The sequence below is a fragment of the Malurus melanocephalus genome, unplaced genomic scaffold (genome assembly GCF_030028575.1).
Source record: "Malurus melanocephalus ecotype Western Australia unplaced genomic scaffold, MMel_1.1 scaffold_471, whole genome shotgun sequence".
In the NCBI taxonomy this organism is placed as follows: domain Eukaryota; kingdom Metazoa; phylum Chordata; class Aves; order Passeriformes; family Maluridae; genus Malurus; species Malurus melanocephalus.
This window is the reverse complement of record NW_026623703.1, coordinates 272,671-289,572: the sequence shown is the minus strand read 5'-3', so window position 1 is coordinate 289,572 and position 16,902 is coordinate 272,671. Positions and strand designations below refer to the sequence as shown.

Here is a 16,902-nt window from a genome sequence, read left to right as displayed (position 1 = left end):
ATCTCCCCCTCCCCTCTTATATCCCCTCCCGGGCGGCTCCCGTCCTTTCCCGCCGCTCAGCGCCCTCAGGCGGAGGAAGGGGAGCACCGATGGCGGTCCCGTCTCCAGCAGCAACGCCGCCAACACCGAGCGGGGCCGGGCTGGGCTGGGCTGGGCTGGGCTGGGCTGAGCCGCTCCCGGGTCCCGCACGGGGGAAGGTGGGGACAGCGGCCGGTGCTGCTGAGGGTTTGGGGGGCCATTGCTGGGGCGGTGCCCGGGGAGGCTCTGCCCGGGGAGGTGAGGCTGGGGGGCGGCGGGGTCAGGKGAACCCGGGGGTCTCTCCCSGGGAGCTGAGGAGGYTCCCGGGACGGGAAGCGCTGCGCTGACCCCGCTGGGTGGCCCGGGACGGSTGAGGCGGTGGAGCCCAGGATTTCATGGTTTTTGCTGGAGTCGTACCCGCCTAAACCCCAGGGCAGCTCGCCCRGCAGCTGCCAGCCGGGCTGGCACAGCTCCCGCCGCCGAGCTGCCTTTGCTGTGGTTCATCTCGTTTTCTGGTTCAGCTCTGGAGCTGGTCTCCCAGCAGCTGTGCACACATATAATTAACTGCATAAAATCCCTTAAGAAGCAGCTCCTGCACAATGGTTCCTAAATGTGTTTTCTGTAAATGGATAATTGTAACTTCTCTTTATTTTTTACTCTGCTGTTGTCCCACATACCATATAAATTATCATTTGAGTTGCTGATAATATTAATACCTTTTTAATAGTGTTTATTCCTGAGGATTTAAATTTTTTTTCCTCTAATACCGTCTTTTTACTTTTATTTTTAACAAGGCTTAGTCTATTCCTACAATGGATACACATGTCAGGAAAATGGCGTGGTTGGACAATGATCAGTATTTGGAAAAAATTGGGTGAGAAAACTGTTACAAAATATAGTTGGAACTTAATATTTAAATAGCAAATAAATTATAATTCATATAAAGTATATACTATGTTTCTTCAAAACATCATATATTGAATTAATGCTTATGCAACTGTCAAAGTATGAAGCAGTTCCTGCAGAAAAACATTGAAATTACCTTATGACAGTACAGGAATATTATGAGTAATTAATTACTCTCATAAAACTAATTGTCTTGTAGGGTGACAAAATTCCATCTAGAGGATGATCATCTGCTGTGGCAAGATGTAGGAGCAGAAAATGGATTGCTGGGAACAGATAACAGCAAGACACAAGATGTGCTGGTAGGCAAATCTTCCTACAAAACRGAGCAACTCGGACAGTAATGCATGCTCACCACAAATTCAGAGAGGGAAATAAATAAACTGATAGATGACTTAAATGCTTCCTTATGTCCATTTGCATATACACACAGTTTGACAGACATAATCACTGATAACCATGAAATTTGTAGTTTCTCTGCAGAGGTCTATGCACAAATCATGCAAAACAATAAGTGGGACCAGCTGCTGATACTGCATTTTTCTTCAGAAAGGCAGAATCCAATATATATCAATATACCAATTCAAATTCTGTTTGGGAGATGCGTACTTTGTCTTCTTCTCTGGCAAATCACTGGGGTATTCATTTTAATTCTTTCATTGAACTCTTCTATTTCTTGTCCTCAAAGACAAGAACAGTCTTTGCTGTTCTGCTTTAAACTGTACATACAGAATTTTGTTTTCTTTCTTTTAACCTTATAATTACAAAAGATGTGTAGACTACAAATGGAGCAGAAGTCACTCTGAAATGACTTAGGAGATTGCATATCCCCACTAAAACTTCATTTTTAGGAGGAACAGTGATAGCTGTTTTCAAAGTGTTTTGCATGTTGAAATCCCAGCACTTTAGTTTTAATTACGTTCACCTGTATTCCATGCTGGATATTTTGGATTAAGRGTAAAAATAAATGATGCTAAAACTTGCAAGAGTTTTTCTTAAAATCTGTTTTAGGTTTCCAAAGCATTTACAAATCCAGCACCTTGCAGCTTCTTCCCAAAGCCTCCAAAGCACGAAGGGCCATTAGTTATTCAAACACCAGGCATCCTGGCCAAAACCTCAGCAGACTGGTTAAAAACATATGGACTGAAAGGTAGCCCAGAAAGAAAAGCTGGACAGGTAAGGAACATGAATAAAAGATGGAGTATGTGTTTTATTTAACCTATTTGTTTCTTCCTATAGCTAACAAGTTAGACCTTTATCAAGTTTTGGCTCCCAATGCTTTCTCTCCTGTGGAAGATTTTGTACCTATTCTYAAAAAAAGAGTATCATCAACTCTACATGAGGTAAGTGATGAGGAACTTTGTTCCCTGGGTTTGTGGTTTTTTTTTTTTTCTTTCTATTGCTACATTTTTCTAGTTAAAATCAGTGCTTTATAAATTAGCTGAAATTCTACAGGCTGAAATTTGAGTCATAGAACCAAATCAAATACTKGTGTTATTCTTAAAAATAATTCAGGAAGTTTCCACATTAGTTTATCTTATATTTGCTTCTGTAAACAGTTAACAGAATTTAATCTTGTAGAGAGTGATGATGCAGCTTGAATGGTATGATGGAACTGTGAAAAATATCCATGTTGACCTGCCAGCATTGTACAACTATCAGGTGAGTTGTCTGTGATGATGTGGCCTTGTCAGGGCTAGACTACCATCTCATTATTTCTCATTAATTATCTTATTAGCTAAATACTGCAGGGATTTATGTGCAGACAGCTGTCCATGCAGTCTGCAGCCACTGGAATTCTTCCAGGAACTGGTGATTCTTGAGGATTTCCTCCTAGATCAGAAGGCAGATCATCAGAGAGTGGGACAAGTATAATAAAAAAGAAGCTGTTTGGGGATATTTTTATCCAGGGTTTGCTGTATAATGATCTGTCAATCCTTTTTCTTTCCCTCCTCACCAGCAGTCCTGACAAGGCCTATGGGAATGTTTCCAGGCAGGGCACATAATTCTTTCAAGTGGGAGTGATGAGAAGTGAAGTGGCTGAAATGAAAGCAGTTCCTCTGGCTCCTTGCTCACTGCTAGATGCTGATGTTTTGTGCTCCAAAAGCATGCCAAATTATAGCTTCACTTCTGAGTTCAATGTCCTTTTCAAACTTGATATGCCCTCATAAAATGCCTCCCTGGGCTTGCTGACTGTGCTGTCACGTTATTTCTGTATTCAGCATTGGCAATGAAAGATTTGAACTTTTTATTTTTAACAYAATTTTTCTATTTTTGTCCATAGAAACTCCTTGCTAAAATGGTAGCAATCTATAAGAGACGAATTGACTGGCTATCGGTTGCTAGCAGAAGAATATGGGGAAGTGTTTGTGAAAAAAGGTATCGTATTAGGGGTTTTTTTGGTGAGGTTTGAAGCCTTAATGTGTTTTAGGATGATGTTTATTTACATTTTCTCTGAAGCTTTACTCARCCTCAATTGCACATTTGCTCTTTTTCCTGTTTACAAACCTTGAATGTGAAGTTTCAGACAGAAGATTTTATATACTCAAGTTCAGAGAAGGAGGAGGGCCTGTTTGGGGTTCACAGCCATTATGGCCCTGCATGTTACCAATATCCTGATTATTCCAGTGGTTGAAAAAGATATAAACTTCCATTACTATTACTAATTTTTTTTAAACTCCCCTAATGTTTTGCTGATTTTTTTTTTTTAAATATATATTCAGTGTTTGAATTTTGATACCTATTTTGATACATAGGTAGAAGATACTACTTGCAAGTTAGAGTGCACTGAAGACAAGAATACATAATTAATATTTTTTCTCCTTTTTTTTTTTTGATAACACATTTTGTATAGGGTGGTTATACTTGTTGATATATCAGTAACAAACTCTACGTTCATCTCTCATATCCAACATTCTTTGCGACTTTTACTTGAGGAACAAATGTCAAATAAGGATTGCTTCAATATTATAGCGTAAGTAACTATTTAAGAGTCTTTGAAAAGAATGGTAATGCATTGCAGTGAAAGAAGTACACACAGAGTGTAGTTATTAATGGACATATTTCAGATTTTTAATTGTATTTAATGGTTTTTGGTGAAGTTAATTGCAATACTAGCACTGATTTGTCTGTGTTGGGTGAGTGCATGGATCAGATGTGTGGAGTCCAGATTAATAATTTAAAATCTCTGTTTTGGGTGAGGCTCACTGGAACTGATTGATCATACCTGTAACAAATACTCATCCTGCTCCATTGTTCATAACARTATTCACTCACCTGTCAGAAACTTACTGGAAGAGGACTTTGATGTCTCAGGTACCCTAAATGTACAGCACCCTGTAAATTTGACCACGACTGCAATACCTTTCCATATATTGTAGTGCTCAAACTCTGTGCTCAGCAGAGCAGGCAGAAACTGTGGCCCAGCTGCAGGGCACTGTCTGGCAGGTAAAGGAAGAGCCAGGCAGCTCATGGAGCTCCAAACATTATGGGAGAACTGAGCTCTTCACTCACAGCAGCATTTGAGGGCTGGAGTTCCTTTTTCACAATYCTTCCACTGAACTTTTACCAGCTTGTGTAGGATCCTGTTCAGGAAAGAAAATCAGACAAACCTTGGGTGATGGATAARTGTGGATAATTACATGGTTTGAAATAAAATTGCCTGATGTCAACTATTTTCTATGTCTGTAGTACTCCAAATGAGACTTTTCTTGTTCAGTGAATTTATTCTTTTTGCTTGATCTAAACTAKAACCTGMAAACTAATTGCTGTTATCKTTCCATGAAAGATTTGGGAGTGACATTGTGCCTTGGCAGCAGGAACTGCTTCCTTCCCAACCAGAAAACTTACAAAAGGCTTGGAGGTAGGATCAAATAATTATCCCATGTATGTGAATTTCAGAGAGAAAAATGGCAAACAATTAAAAACTTCATAGCTTTATCATGTTACAAAAATAGGCTGCCATGTTCTACACTGATTGTTCATGGTGGTTTCTTGTGAAAAGAGAAGACACAAGAGCTTTTGTGTCTTCATTCTTTGAGCTGTAAACATCTTGTTTTAGGTGGGTGTTGAGCTTGCAGTGCAAGGGCAGCAGGAATTTCATGGGTGCGCTCAGGAGAGCTGTGGAAGTTGACTTCAAAGACAAAGATAAACACAAATCCCAGGGACTGTACCTGCTGACTACTGGAATACCTGATCAGGAAACTGTRAGTGTCATCACAGGCAGCTCTTCTCCAAGTTCCTATCAAAACTCATCTCAATTTTATTTCTCTCTCTTTTTTCCCCATCATGACTGGTTATCACAGTTTATTGGCAGAATATTCCTCTCTTGCATACCTAAGGCAGCACAACTGTCAGGATCCCAAAGTTCCATTTCTGCAATTGCCAGTCATGTGTTGTGGGTATTAATTACTAATTGTGTGTGAATTATAGAAAATTCAAGATGTGCTTTTAGCATTCCTTTCCCACTCCAGTTCTGGAGATSATTTCACTGCAGATTTCTGGGTTTGAACAAGCTGATTGTTTTGTGTGATATCATTTCCTTACAGCTCATGGGAACAAAGCCACAGATAATTCCCCAGTGGATCTCCACAGCACTCTCTGTAGAGGCAGCTCCTCCTTTGATCACAGCAATCCCTTGCTTGCCTCCACCTTTGTGGTGTTTGTGCTCTGTGGTTCAGGAATCCCTGGAGTAGATGGAAGCTTGTCTGAGGTGGAGGCTCACTGCTGCTGTTTCTCTTCTGTCTTGCAGCACACAATCAGTGCTTATGTGGCTGAGGTCTGCACAGGTTTTGATTTACAGCTCCATGTCTGTCTGTTCAGTGGGATGAGGGGCACTGACTGCAGTGGGATTATCCCAGCCCGTTATGCCAACCCAAGGGAAACTGCCARTGCCTTTAGAGAAATTGTGCAGGCAGCCAGAGGGAGGTTTCATTGGTGTGGAGAAGAAGGTATGAGAAGAGGAAAATCAGCACATTCTTCTTTTTCATTAATGAAATAATATTGATTAATGCTTTTTTACTCCCAAAACAAGTAGTTTACTTCTTTTAGGATATGCTAATGCTCTACTAGCCCAGGTCACAGTTTTATCGAGGCTTTCAATCACATTGGAGAATATTATAATGCAGCCTWAATGGAGAAATTTGTTTGGGTTTTTGTTTCTATTTGAATTTGTCATTTTAGCCTTTTTTAAGATGCTCATTTAAAATACACTTACTGATATGRTAGGTCTAGATGGTCAGGCTTGCAGGAAACAAAGGCTTTTTGATTCTTTGCATTGCTATTTAGCATGTTCTACAAATTGTTGTACATTTAAAATACTTACTTTGTACGCTTTAAAAAACCCACACTAATTAGCATCTGTTTGATTCTCAGGTATTTTTGAAAGTGATGATATTACCAGTATTATATCTGAAATGGAAAAAGCAAGGAACTATTCCCAAAAGGTATGAATGACTTATCTTTTTAAATTACATGTTTCTTCCTAAGAAAATTCAACAGTGTTTGTTCAGCTRACAATTCAGGAGATTGGGAAAAATCCTTTTATGGTGAGCAGGAATGTTCTAGATTGTGAGAATAGTGACCATAGAGTAAATATGGGCCAGAAAGTAGCAGTACAATGGCATTGCAGTGGCTGGTGTTGGASTAATCCTGATTCCTTGCTAAATGCAAGGAGTTTACATTCAAGTGATTCTCCTTTTTGGTGCCAATCCTGTATGAATTCTTTTCAAGTCAATTAATTTTTCATTATAACAAAGTTATATATATTATATCCAGATAAATAATACTACATGCATAGGCCTGGTTCATCATCTTCCCATTTCTTCTAGCCTTGGTCTCCACACGCTGCTGCCTTTGGTTCAGTCTGTTTGCCCAGAACAGAGAGGTTTCCACACAATTTGTTGGAGCAAGCACAGCACTAAGGGGTTTCTAGGCAGTTGGAGGTGTTAGGCATTATCAGATATTAATTTTATTTRTTGTTAAAGTAATAAATACAAAATACCTGTCTTTGAAGTGCCATTTACTTAAATTTTGTGTATATGAATTAGTAAACARTGTGAATTTCCATTTCAGTGTGCATTCCTGGTGGAGTCCTTAAAGCAACGCTCAGTGAATCAGAGTGTGAAACCCCTTCCACCAGAAGGGAACTCAAATGTGCTTRTGAAAAAGGAGAAAAAGAAGCCACAGAAGGTGCCATCTCCTAAAGCCACAGCTGTGAGTCTGCCTAGAATGGTTTGAAATGGTCCYATCTTTAATATGCTGTGTGTTAATTAGAGATCCCACCCAGCTATTGAATACCAATCTGGGTGAGAGAAGTGCTCAGCTGAAMATTTGATGTAATTTAAACACTGAATTTATGTTTGCATTCAAAATGCTACATGTACCAAAATRTGCATCTTACTAACTCCTGCTGAGTAATTAATTATAATGGAACCACACTGTAGTGTCAAAAGGTGTGTAAATAATCCTTCCTCTGACCTTAAAAAATAGTGTTTAATGGAAACAAAGGCAAAGCAGGAATGTGCTTTACCAAACCACATCTATTTTACAGGTCCTTGTAGAAGGTACTGAATTTTGTGGTGTTCTGCTCATTGACAGCTGCAGCTCAGTAGTGTCCCTTTGGCCTTATTGAGACCAGCATAAAACAGGAACAGGATTCAGGATTTGTTTCATGCCTGCTGTGCTTATTTCCATGGAGTTGCACTACTGAATCCCTTGGGATTTTGCAGTGTTTGTTGATTGTGAATGTGCATATGTCTGTTKTGAGTAGGTGTGCAAATCTGTAATATGCATAAGGGACAGTGCTTACTGGAATTTTCATGTCTCMTCTTTGGAAGGTGAATGGCACTGTAGGTGTGGGAATGTAAGAAATGGGAATGTAGGTGTGGGAATGTTGCAAAGGCTTTGTAGGTTTTCCAGGCTGTTTTATCAAAAGTGACATATTTTCAACACCTCTTCACAAATGCAGGAGAAATTACTCAGAGATGACAATATAGCATAGTTTTGTGGGGATTAAACTTGCAGAAAACTGGTGCAGGGTTGACAGCAGATGTTTGGTGATGTTTACAGTAGAGCTGGATGTTGAGTTAGGTGTCAGTTATTGAAGGCTSAATTTCACATCAAAAGTTCCCCTCCAGTAGGGTTAAACAAGTGCTCCTGTTGTTTAACAGGCTGCTCAGCCCCAGAGGGAGGAACCAAATCTAAAGGAGAAATTACTGCTGCCAGCACTGGATTCCAATAGTCAATGAAATGCTGAGGAAGATACTAAATACTGTATTCTGTAAACAATTACCATACCAGACTGCTCTTTAAAGTGGCAAAAATGCTCCAASTCCTCTCCCTGTGGATGTTGGTCTCCAGTTTTATGGCAGCAGATGATGTTGGCAASATAATTAAAACAGAGCAATTAAAATTACTTAACCCAGCAAGAAACTGCAAATGAATGTATTGTCACAGCAGTCTGTGCATTCATCAAAACCAGAGTAAAACTGGAATTAGAGAATAATGAAGGATAATTCCAGGTTTGAATAATGCAGTTATGATCCAGCTGTATAAATTAATTTTTTTTTTTTAATTTTTTTTTGTTATTGAAGGTGCTTAAGGATGTTAAAGACAACCATGGTGCAGAGAGAACTACTCCTGTAAGAGCGTGGCGTCCTCCCAGTGCCAAAGCAGRAATTCCACCAGGTCTGGATGGATTTTTGTCTTCAGTTTCTTTTGGATTTTTCTTAAAAGACAGTATTTAAATTAGAAATTTAAATTAGTATTTTAGAAACACATGGAACTGTAGTCTTTAATCAGATTTACAGGAAACATTGGGTTTGGTTTGGAATTCCTTTGGGATCAGTTTTAGCTGTAATTGAAACCATAAGGCTCAGCTAATCAGAGATTTATTATGTCACTAGCTCAATGTATACATTGTCACTATTTCTGTAAGATCCCATTTTAGTTAATATGCTGCTCCTCTTGATTTATTTATGATCTAACATCTATTTATGCCTCTTAAGTAGTGCTGTAATATAATTTTTCTTTACCAGTAACTAAGAAAATGAAGCATTTATAATTGTGGTAAGGAGAATGTGTGAAGAGAACAGGGCTGAGTTCTTGTCGTGTGAGAGTTTACTCCAGATGAACTAAATTAATGGGGTTTTTTATCTGTTATTTACTKGTAGCACAAGCAGTAAAAGAATGGCTTCAGACTGAGAATAAAGGAAAGCACAAAGGAAGGAAGCAGCCAGAGCTTTCTGTGTCTGTATTTTACACTGGTGAAGGAAGAAGTGTGGGTATGTGTTATCAGCACAGGATGGGTGAAGTTCTTGTCTTATCAGCACTTTTATTATAAAAGTGGCAGGATGAGAAGTCACTGATAAGCACTGTGCTTTGAACAGTGAGTGGAAGAGTTTCACTTAGCAAACAGTGATAAGGATTTGCAGTTTGGTTGCAGGTGGGGGGCTCTTCYTGCCTGGTTGTTTTTATTTGGGTTTTTCTTCTGTAAAGGCCCTTGGGATCTTTTGGTCAAAGGATCTTCAAGGAAAAAGGCTGTGATTATGATTTTAGATCATTATAGAATATTGGGTTTGGAATTTTTTGAAGGTAATAATTTTTAAAAACAATTGATTTTTAGGTACTTTTTTCATTTCTCAAATAGGTACAGCGTATCAGAAGTATCCAAAGACAATGTGCAGAAAAAAGGCTGTTTCCTCTGTCACACTGCCAGAAGAAGAGGAAATCTGTTCAAGCAAAGAGGTATTTTTCTCCTTATTAATTAATTACCACTTTGGAACTATCAATCTGAATTAATTAAGGTTTACACTGTGATTCTGTACGATGTCTTACTACTTTAAATGTTCTAATATTTGCCAGCAATATCAAAAGCTCTATTTGTTTGTCTTACAAGTGGCTGAGCAAGTACAGTCTTAAAAAGCTTCGACTGGAACTGCCACGACTGATGTTTGGTCCAGGCTGTACCCACCAGAAGAAAACTGTGGAGTGTCTGCACAAGAAAGTCTCAGCCAAATACTGTTCTATCTTCCCTAGTGCAGAAATTAATGTAAGTTTTTGAAAGGCTTTGTATTTGTTTAGTGAATGTTGGTGTTTCTGACCTTCTGGTGTGATGTTCTCTCTACTCTGATTTCTAAATCATTCTTCCAGTAGAAAGCTAGGGAAGGTCAACAGTCACAGAATTTTTCATGCCCTATTTCATTGATGTAAAGACAAAAATCTCCCTGATTTCTAATGCCAACATTGCATGCTGAGCTCACGTTTCCTGAAGATGCTCTTGTATAAATTGAATTTTTCCAGGGGGTTGTGAAGCATCTGCAGTTCCAACCTAAAGAACTGGAAGTGTACAGAGAGCAGCTGGAGAAGGTGCTGCAGCGTTATATCCACAGGATGCAGTGGCTTCTCTCAGGTACTGCTGTGCAGCTGGGCTTCTGTAAAGCTCAGCTTAAAAATACACAAAACCTTCTTGTCTGCTGTTTCTGGTGGAATAGATCTGAACATAAATCTGAACCTCCAATACCAATAAAGGTTCTCTATCTTGCATTTCATTGAAATTTGAAAACCTATTTTTGTGAATTCAGCATCTGTGTAGCTGATAAACATCGAGCTTGCTGTCAGATAAGCAGGGCTGTGATGTAAAGTTTTGCTCTTTGTGTGTTCATGAATGCAGAGCAGAAGTTTCCATCCACAGAATATATACAGTAATATACACAAGCAAAATTCACTTTTGCTTCTTTTGCTAAGAATGTACCCTACTTAGAAGCTGAGCATCACCTCTGGTGACAAGAATTTTGCTCTCTCTGTTGTTCATTAAGATCATTGTTGGGAAACAGCTTAATTTGTTACTGGATTGCAAAGGTGCTACAAATTATTTAATGTGAGCTGCTATAATTATGTAGTAATTAATGTTTGATAGTGTTAGATTTGAAATGGCAGAAGACTTTTCTATTATTAACCTTTTAACTACATAATTGCCACATCGGTTGGACTTAATTATATAGAAATGCACCCCAAATTACCCCTAAAGACTGAATTAATGCTCAATTAAATATGTTTAATTAATTTTAATGTCCTGGCCCAGGGAGCCGCAGATTGTTTGGTACCATTTTAGAAGCAAATGTTTGTGTTGTGATTGACACATCCGGTTCCATGGAGCCGTATTTGCCACAGATCACCAAAGAACTCACCTCCCTCATCTGGGAACAGCTGAGAAGAAATGGAGTCAGGTATGGTGAATTACTGCTAAAGACTGAATCTGCACTCATTATTATGTAATTAGATTGCTTAATAATTACAGTAATACAGAGCTGAAACACAATTCAAGTGATTTCTACATGTTAAAGTGTAATGTGCATGTGACAAGAACTTCTTTTTTGTTGCTTTACCAGTTTTTAGTTCTAAACTCTCTAAGATCTGAGCCTCTGCTATAGGCTGATGCTGTTTCCATTTTGAAGCTCAGAATTCCTATGGGTTTTCTGGTCATGCAAAGTAAGATTGTTCTTTGACTCTTACAAGGCTGAAGATCTTAATCCAACACTGGACTATTGGATGGGGAGCTTAGTTTGGTTTGGATTTTTTACTGTTGGGTTTGGGTTGTGTTTGGTTATTTTTGAATTTTATTTATTTATTTCAAAACTGGCTAATCCAGTGGGGCTCATTGTTTTGGTTAGGGTTAAATGTTGGGGGTTTCTCCTCAGGTTTAACCTGCTGAGATTTGCAGAACATGCAGAGAGTTGGAAAGAGCATCTTGTGAAGGCAACAGATGAAAGGTGTCACCAGGCTGTGCAGTGGGCTTGCACGTGCCATGCTCATGGCAACTCCAGCATCCTTCCAGCTCTGCAGGTGGGTGTGCCAGGCTTGGAGAGCACATGGTGTCTGTGGGGTGAAACACTTCCACCTGACTGGGAAAATCAGTATGTCAAAGTGTACAACATTTTTATATGCAAGTCAGTGAACAATTTAGAGATCAAGTCACTGTTTCTAGCCCCAGGGCTCATAGATACTCAAATTAAATTCTCATACGAAGTTTTAAAAAAAAAGTCAGCTATCAATAGTTTTGTTAATATTTGTGTTTAAAGAACACTGGAGAGGAGGAATAGGCAGTTGCTCAAAATGATGTTTGTGCACAGCTGTGGCTGTGCTATGTTGCTCTGACTCAAGCAGGATTTTAAACAAGCAACATTTGTTGGAGTCTCATGGTTTTGAGTGCAATTCTTGAACTTTAACAGGTGAAGAAACATTTTTCCTATAAAAATTTCCAGTGCAGAAATCAACTAGTAATGATAACTTAAAACTAAACTTGCAATTTCATGAGATTTAAAATTGGAATCAAAAAAGAAATGTTGCCTTTCATGTCTTCTTCAGACATCCTTGCACAATCTCTGTGTAAATGTTACAACACTCATCACAATCAAATCCACACAAAGCTCGTGTGTAGTACAAAGATGCCACTGAGTCAATTACTGTAGCAAATTTTCAGAATATTCAAGTCCTAGTGAGCCTGATTTTCAGATATTAAGCATCTTTAATTTCCATAAAATATGGGGAAAACAGCTTTTGTCAGAAGTTCTCCAAAACCAGTTAATTTTCTTATTTCAGTGAGTCAATTTTTGGCAATGTCCTGCTTATAAATATATTGTCTTATGCTACAAGTTATCTGCTTAAGTTTTCAAATTTATATCCCTGGTCTCCTTCCTAATTAATGAAAATGAAAAGACAAAACCAAGTTCATTAATGATGTGGTAAATATAAGACTATCTTAAATAGCTGGAACAGTGGTTTTATTCCTAAGTATAACTTTTTCTATGAATTTATGAATTATTTAAACTTACTTTCTGCTTTTCAGAAGGCTCTCTGTTTCCAGGGTGTGGAGGCACTGTATCTATTGACTGATGGAAAACCAGACACCAGCTGCAGTCTGATTTTGAAAGAGATTGAAAGATTGAGAAAGAAACAAGATATTAAAATCCACACCATTTGTTTTAGCTGTGCAGACAGGTATGATACTTTGCAAGAACAACAGAAAAACCCTTAAAATTACTACTTTCTTTATTGTCAAGTCTGTGTTACCAAGATGGCCGTGGGGAAGGTTGTTCTGACACAGTAATTGCCACATGGCCCTCATTTCATACAGATATTTATAATCATGGCCTCCAATCTATTTGTTTTGATATAATATTTTTGAGGAGTTGTTAGAAATTCTTTTGTTGTTGCTTTCAGAGAAATGATTTTCCTAAGTGGCTTTGTCCTTTGTTGCCAACAGAGGAGCTGTTGAATTCCTGAAGGAGCTTGCTTCCCAAACTGGAGGGCGCTTCCACTGCAGCTCTGGAGAGGAGGATGGACAGTTAACAGCACTCCAAATGCTGACACAGGGGCTGCATGATGAACATGTGTGTTAAATTGGTTTGTTTTGTTTCATTGCAGCTTAGTTCTGAATCAACAGAGACATTTCATTTAAAAAAGAAAAGTGAGGAGAAGAAATATTGCCAAACTTCTAAGATATTTCACATTGAAACCAGTGGAGAAACCTTAATCTGTCTTTGCCTTTCTGCTCACTGCCTTGTGAGCTGCCCAAACCCAGAAAGGAACACACAGTGCAGGATAGGTTTTGAAAGAGAAGTATAAAATAGATTGTGTATCTGGATGTGGTTTTAAATAGCTTTTACTGTTTTCATATCCTTGCCATCTTATTTAATTGTAAAATCCAATGCTTAGCACATAAATGCTCCAGGATGAGGCCTCAGGGATTGCCACAGCAGAATGTTACTGAGCAGAACCAATTCAACCTGGGCTTGCTCTGCTCTCCTCTTGGAAGACCAAGACTTTCTCTGCACATAGATAGGAGTAGGGAAGTTTAGAGCTTAGGATCAGTTAATTAAGTTGGTGAAGCAGAAAATAATAAATAATAATTTTTTACATTTAAAGTAAAATATTTTAACTATGCTTTCAGGATCCAGTTTTCCCTTACTTTGAAGGAGATGATTTAAAGAGACTTACTCAAGAAGTAGCAAAAGCTAGAAGTTTCTTAAAGCAAGCAGAATCTTGGAGGTGAGTATTTATCAAGAATCTTTGTATTTATTATTGCATAGAATGAAGACAAGAATATCTGAGTCCCAACATCTGTTATATAATTGTCTAGCATAGGAGTGAAGGACAATTAAATTGCATTAATTCTTATGTTTCTTCATTGTTACCCTTCCTAACCACCAATCCAGAACCAGAAAGCACCAGTTCTTTAGGAATAGCAGGCAAAAGTACTTGCAAAGAGCTTTAAAATTTATTTACCTCCTCAATGAGCAGTCATACAAGGACAGAGCTAAACAAAGACCAAAAAAACTGCTGTAATTCTCTGGGGTCTGTTTCTCTTTCAAACAGATTGTTGCTTGAGAAATGGAACACAAACCAAAAGGATAATTCTGGCTTTCAAAAAAGCACTCAGGTAAATAAATAGTCACCACATTTACGTAATAGTTTATGTATAGTTGTGTATAGTACATCTATTTCAGTAGCAGGGTAATCTTTTATTAAAAGTATTCATTTCTAGCAGTGACTTTTCCGAAGTAGAAAAGTGATTTTAGTTCTTAGCTGAGATAGTCCACAGTAAAACCCAATATAACCAAAGAAAAGTTCAATGAGAACTGTGTTTGGGGTGAAAAGAGCCAATGAGATGTGCGTTTGTGGCTGTTAATGGTCATTAAACACATTGAAGGTGTTGGAGTGCCTGGAGCCTGGTGTGTAAGGGTGTGTGAGTGTGGTGATTCTGAGCCTATGCAGTTTATATATTTTGAGTTGTCTTTTGAACGGTGTTCATGTGCTTCACTTGTAGGATTGAATTTTAGATGAAGAAAAGATGCTGAAGAGGTTTGGAATCATAGCACTAACCTGCTTCTTTTCAAAAGTGTGCTCAGAGCCTCCAGCTTCAGGCAGAAAGACAGAAGATTTCTTCTTTGTTGTCACAACTCCTGGCAAGACAAGAAGTTGCAGATGATAATTGCTGCACTGACTCCATTTGCAGATTTTGCAGGATTCAAAGTAAACAAAATCCTGAACTCTATGAAGTATAAGCATAAGTAGAGGATGTTTTTCCATGTAGCTGATACAAATTTTAAAAGTTTATGTATTTCTAATATAGTCAGTAATTATACAGGGTCACAACTTTTGTTTCTCTTCTACTGCATCATATGAATATTTTTTTCAATTAGTTGCTGGCATTTCTAAATGGTCTTTTTTGTCAGTTGCTTTGAGTCTTCTTTGCTGGTGCTTATTGTCCAGGTAGAAAGGATGAGCTTCCTGTATTACCAAAAAGGGTTTCTTATTTGTTCTTTGGAGGATTTAAGAAATGTCACAGTACTGTAGCATAGATTCTTAGATTCCTATAAAAGTACTTTAAAATAACCTAAAAGGAAATACACTTATGTAGGTGTGTTAAAYGGTATCAGAGGCTCTCTGTGAAGTAAGATCATAATGAACATGTTGGATTTTGCAAATGTGGATAAACATCAGAATATTTCAGTTGTTTGTGTTTGAGTGCAGTTGCCAAAGCTCTCATTTAGAGCTTTTTTCCCCCTGTATGATATTTGGTGTTCAGAGGTTTTGCTCTATCAAAACAGTTCCATTTCCACAGTGTCTCATTKGCTGATTGTCAGTGATGTGTGTAACCCGAAATTTGGGGCAGCCTACCTGAATACTCTTCTCTTAGCTGTTTGTTTGGGTGTGGACTGGGTGTTTGTTCCTGTGGGAGGAGCACAGCACGTTTCTCTGCTGCTCTTGATCCTGTTCTCACACTCCAAGTAGGTGTTGGCAACTCAGGTGCCTTCTCTTTGCTGCTGCTGGAGCTAAGGGCTTCTGAGCCTCCTGTTYGAGAAAAATGCAATTAAAAATAAAGGAGTAAATGTTGATGGTAGAATTTGTGTAAGCACAGAGGCTGTAAAATAGTCAGGTATTACAGTGCTGAGCCACTGCAGCCCGTGCAGGTTCATTCCTTGGTGTGTTGAGCTGGTGCAGCACGAGCCTTGCAGGCTGCTCAGCCCTGCTGCTGACTCAGCACTCCTTCCTTTCAAACCCACGTTCTGTCTCCTTCCACACTGGAAACTCCATCCTCTCTGCTCCCATCAGTCTGAGGGCTCAGCCAGGAGGGCATTTCAGGAGATGCCTCGGTGGGGATGACCTCAGCAATGCTTGCTTGGTGACTTCAGCTCTATGGCATTTGCTTTCCTGGTTTGTGCTTGCTGGAATGCAACTCACTGAATTCAASACATAATAAAAGAGGAGTTTTATAATTGACCAAATTATATTTTTCTGCCAGCTTGTTCATAAGTCACGTCATAGCTGTGACTCAGTGAATGTGCTGATTTGTGTGCAATGAATTCCAGACAAATGGCTGAACCAGCTGTGCCTCCAAGTGTGTGTGACCCCTTCCAGAAGAGTTCTGCTTTCCCAGCAGGAGTTGGGAGCAGCTTCTGTGTGTAACAGCTCATGTACTGCCAGCACTTCCAGCTGTGTTTGCCTGGTGCAGATGTTTGCAAACCCTCAGCCAGGACTGGCACTTCAGGAGCTCCTGTGTGCATGGTTCAGCCATTCCTGCTCTGGGGACAGCTTGGCACAATAACAAATTCCCCMATCTAAATATGCCTGAATTGGAGCTGCCCCAGGTAATGGCAGTGTGTGTTGTGTCCTTTAGAATCCTGTTCAGCAAGAATTTCTCTGGGCTTTATAAGCACGTTGCTAGTATTAGCATTTATCTGGATTTGTGATTACTATTAGGTTTTAGGTATTGAATGCACTGGTAGAAGTAATTTATAAGGAGACTGCTAATCTGACTCCTATCATGTGAGACTTCACCAGTTAGAATTTTAAATTCTGCCCAGAATTTGCTTAGAACCTTAGGCAGACCTTGTACATCCTTTCAGTGACATGGGCTGCCTCTGTCGCCGTGGCACTCCTAATATGTTACCAAGGCTTTTCTAAATAGAGAAAAAA

General features: G+C 39.0%; 2 protein-coding genes across 2 annotated transcripts in view; one reads left to right on the top strand and one right to left on the bottom strand.

The window, feature by feature from the left end:
- The first annotated feature begins 157 nt into the window (after nt 1-157).
- Nucleotides 158-16,902, top strand: part of VWA3A (von Willebrand factor A domain containing 3A) — a 20,515-nt gene continuing 3,770 nt past the window's right edge. Inside the window, exons 1-24 of the mRNA XM_057380805.1 lie at nt 158-197; nt 813-892; nt 1,124-1,226; nt 1,936-2,074; nt 2,164-2,267; nt 2,506-2,586; nt 3,209-3,303; nt 3,779-3,898; nt 4,712-4,786; nt 4,985-5,129; nt 5,675-5,873; nt 6,298-6,368; nt 6,997-7,137; nt 8,517-8,610; nt 9,096-9,206; nt 9,572-9,669; nt 9,821-9,973; nt 10,225-10,333; nt 11,006-11,150; nt 11,622-11,766; nt 12,770-12,921; nt 13,187-13,313; nt 13,874-13,971; nt 14,299-14,362. Coding sequence (XP_057236788.1) covers nt 831-892; nt 1,124-1,226; nt 1,936-2,074; nt 2,164-2,267; nt 2,506-2,586; nt 3,209-3,303; nt 3,779-3,898; nt 4,712-4,786; nt 4,985-5,129; nt 5,675-5,873; nt 6,298-6,368; nt 6,997-7,137; nt 8,517-8,610; nt 9,096-9,206; nt 9,572-9,669; nt 9,821-9,973; nt 10,225-10,333; nt 11,006-11,150; nt 11,622-11,766; nt 12,770-12,921; nt 13,187-13,313; nt 13,874-13,971; nt 14,299-14,362 — 2,631 coding nt within the window. The 5' untranslated portion in view covers nt 158-197; nt 813-830. The remainder of the gene's footprint in view (nt 198-812; nt 893-1,123; nt 1,227-1,935; nt 2,075-2,163; nt 2,268-2,505; nt 2,587-3,208; nt 3,304-3,778; nt 3,899-4,711; nt 4,787-4,984; nt 5,130-5,674; nt 5,874-6,297; nt 6,369-6,996; nt 7,138-8,516; nt 8,611-9,095; nt 9,207-9,571; nt 9,670-9,820; nt 9,974-10,224; nt 10,334-11,005; nt 11,151-11,621; nt 11,767-12,769; nt 12,922-13,186; nt 13,314-13,873; nt 13,972-14,298; nt 14,363-16,902) is intronic.
- Nucleotides 10,014-16,902, bottom strand: part of CDR2 (cerebellar degeneration related protein 2) — a 98,877-nt gene continuing 91,988 nt past the window's right edge. The window contains exon 6 of the mRNA XM_057380802.1: nt 10,014-10,025. The gene's annotated coding sequence lies outside the window, so the exon portion shown is untranslated. The remainder of the gene's footprint in view (nt 10,026-16,902) is intronic.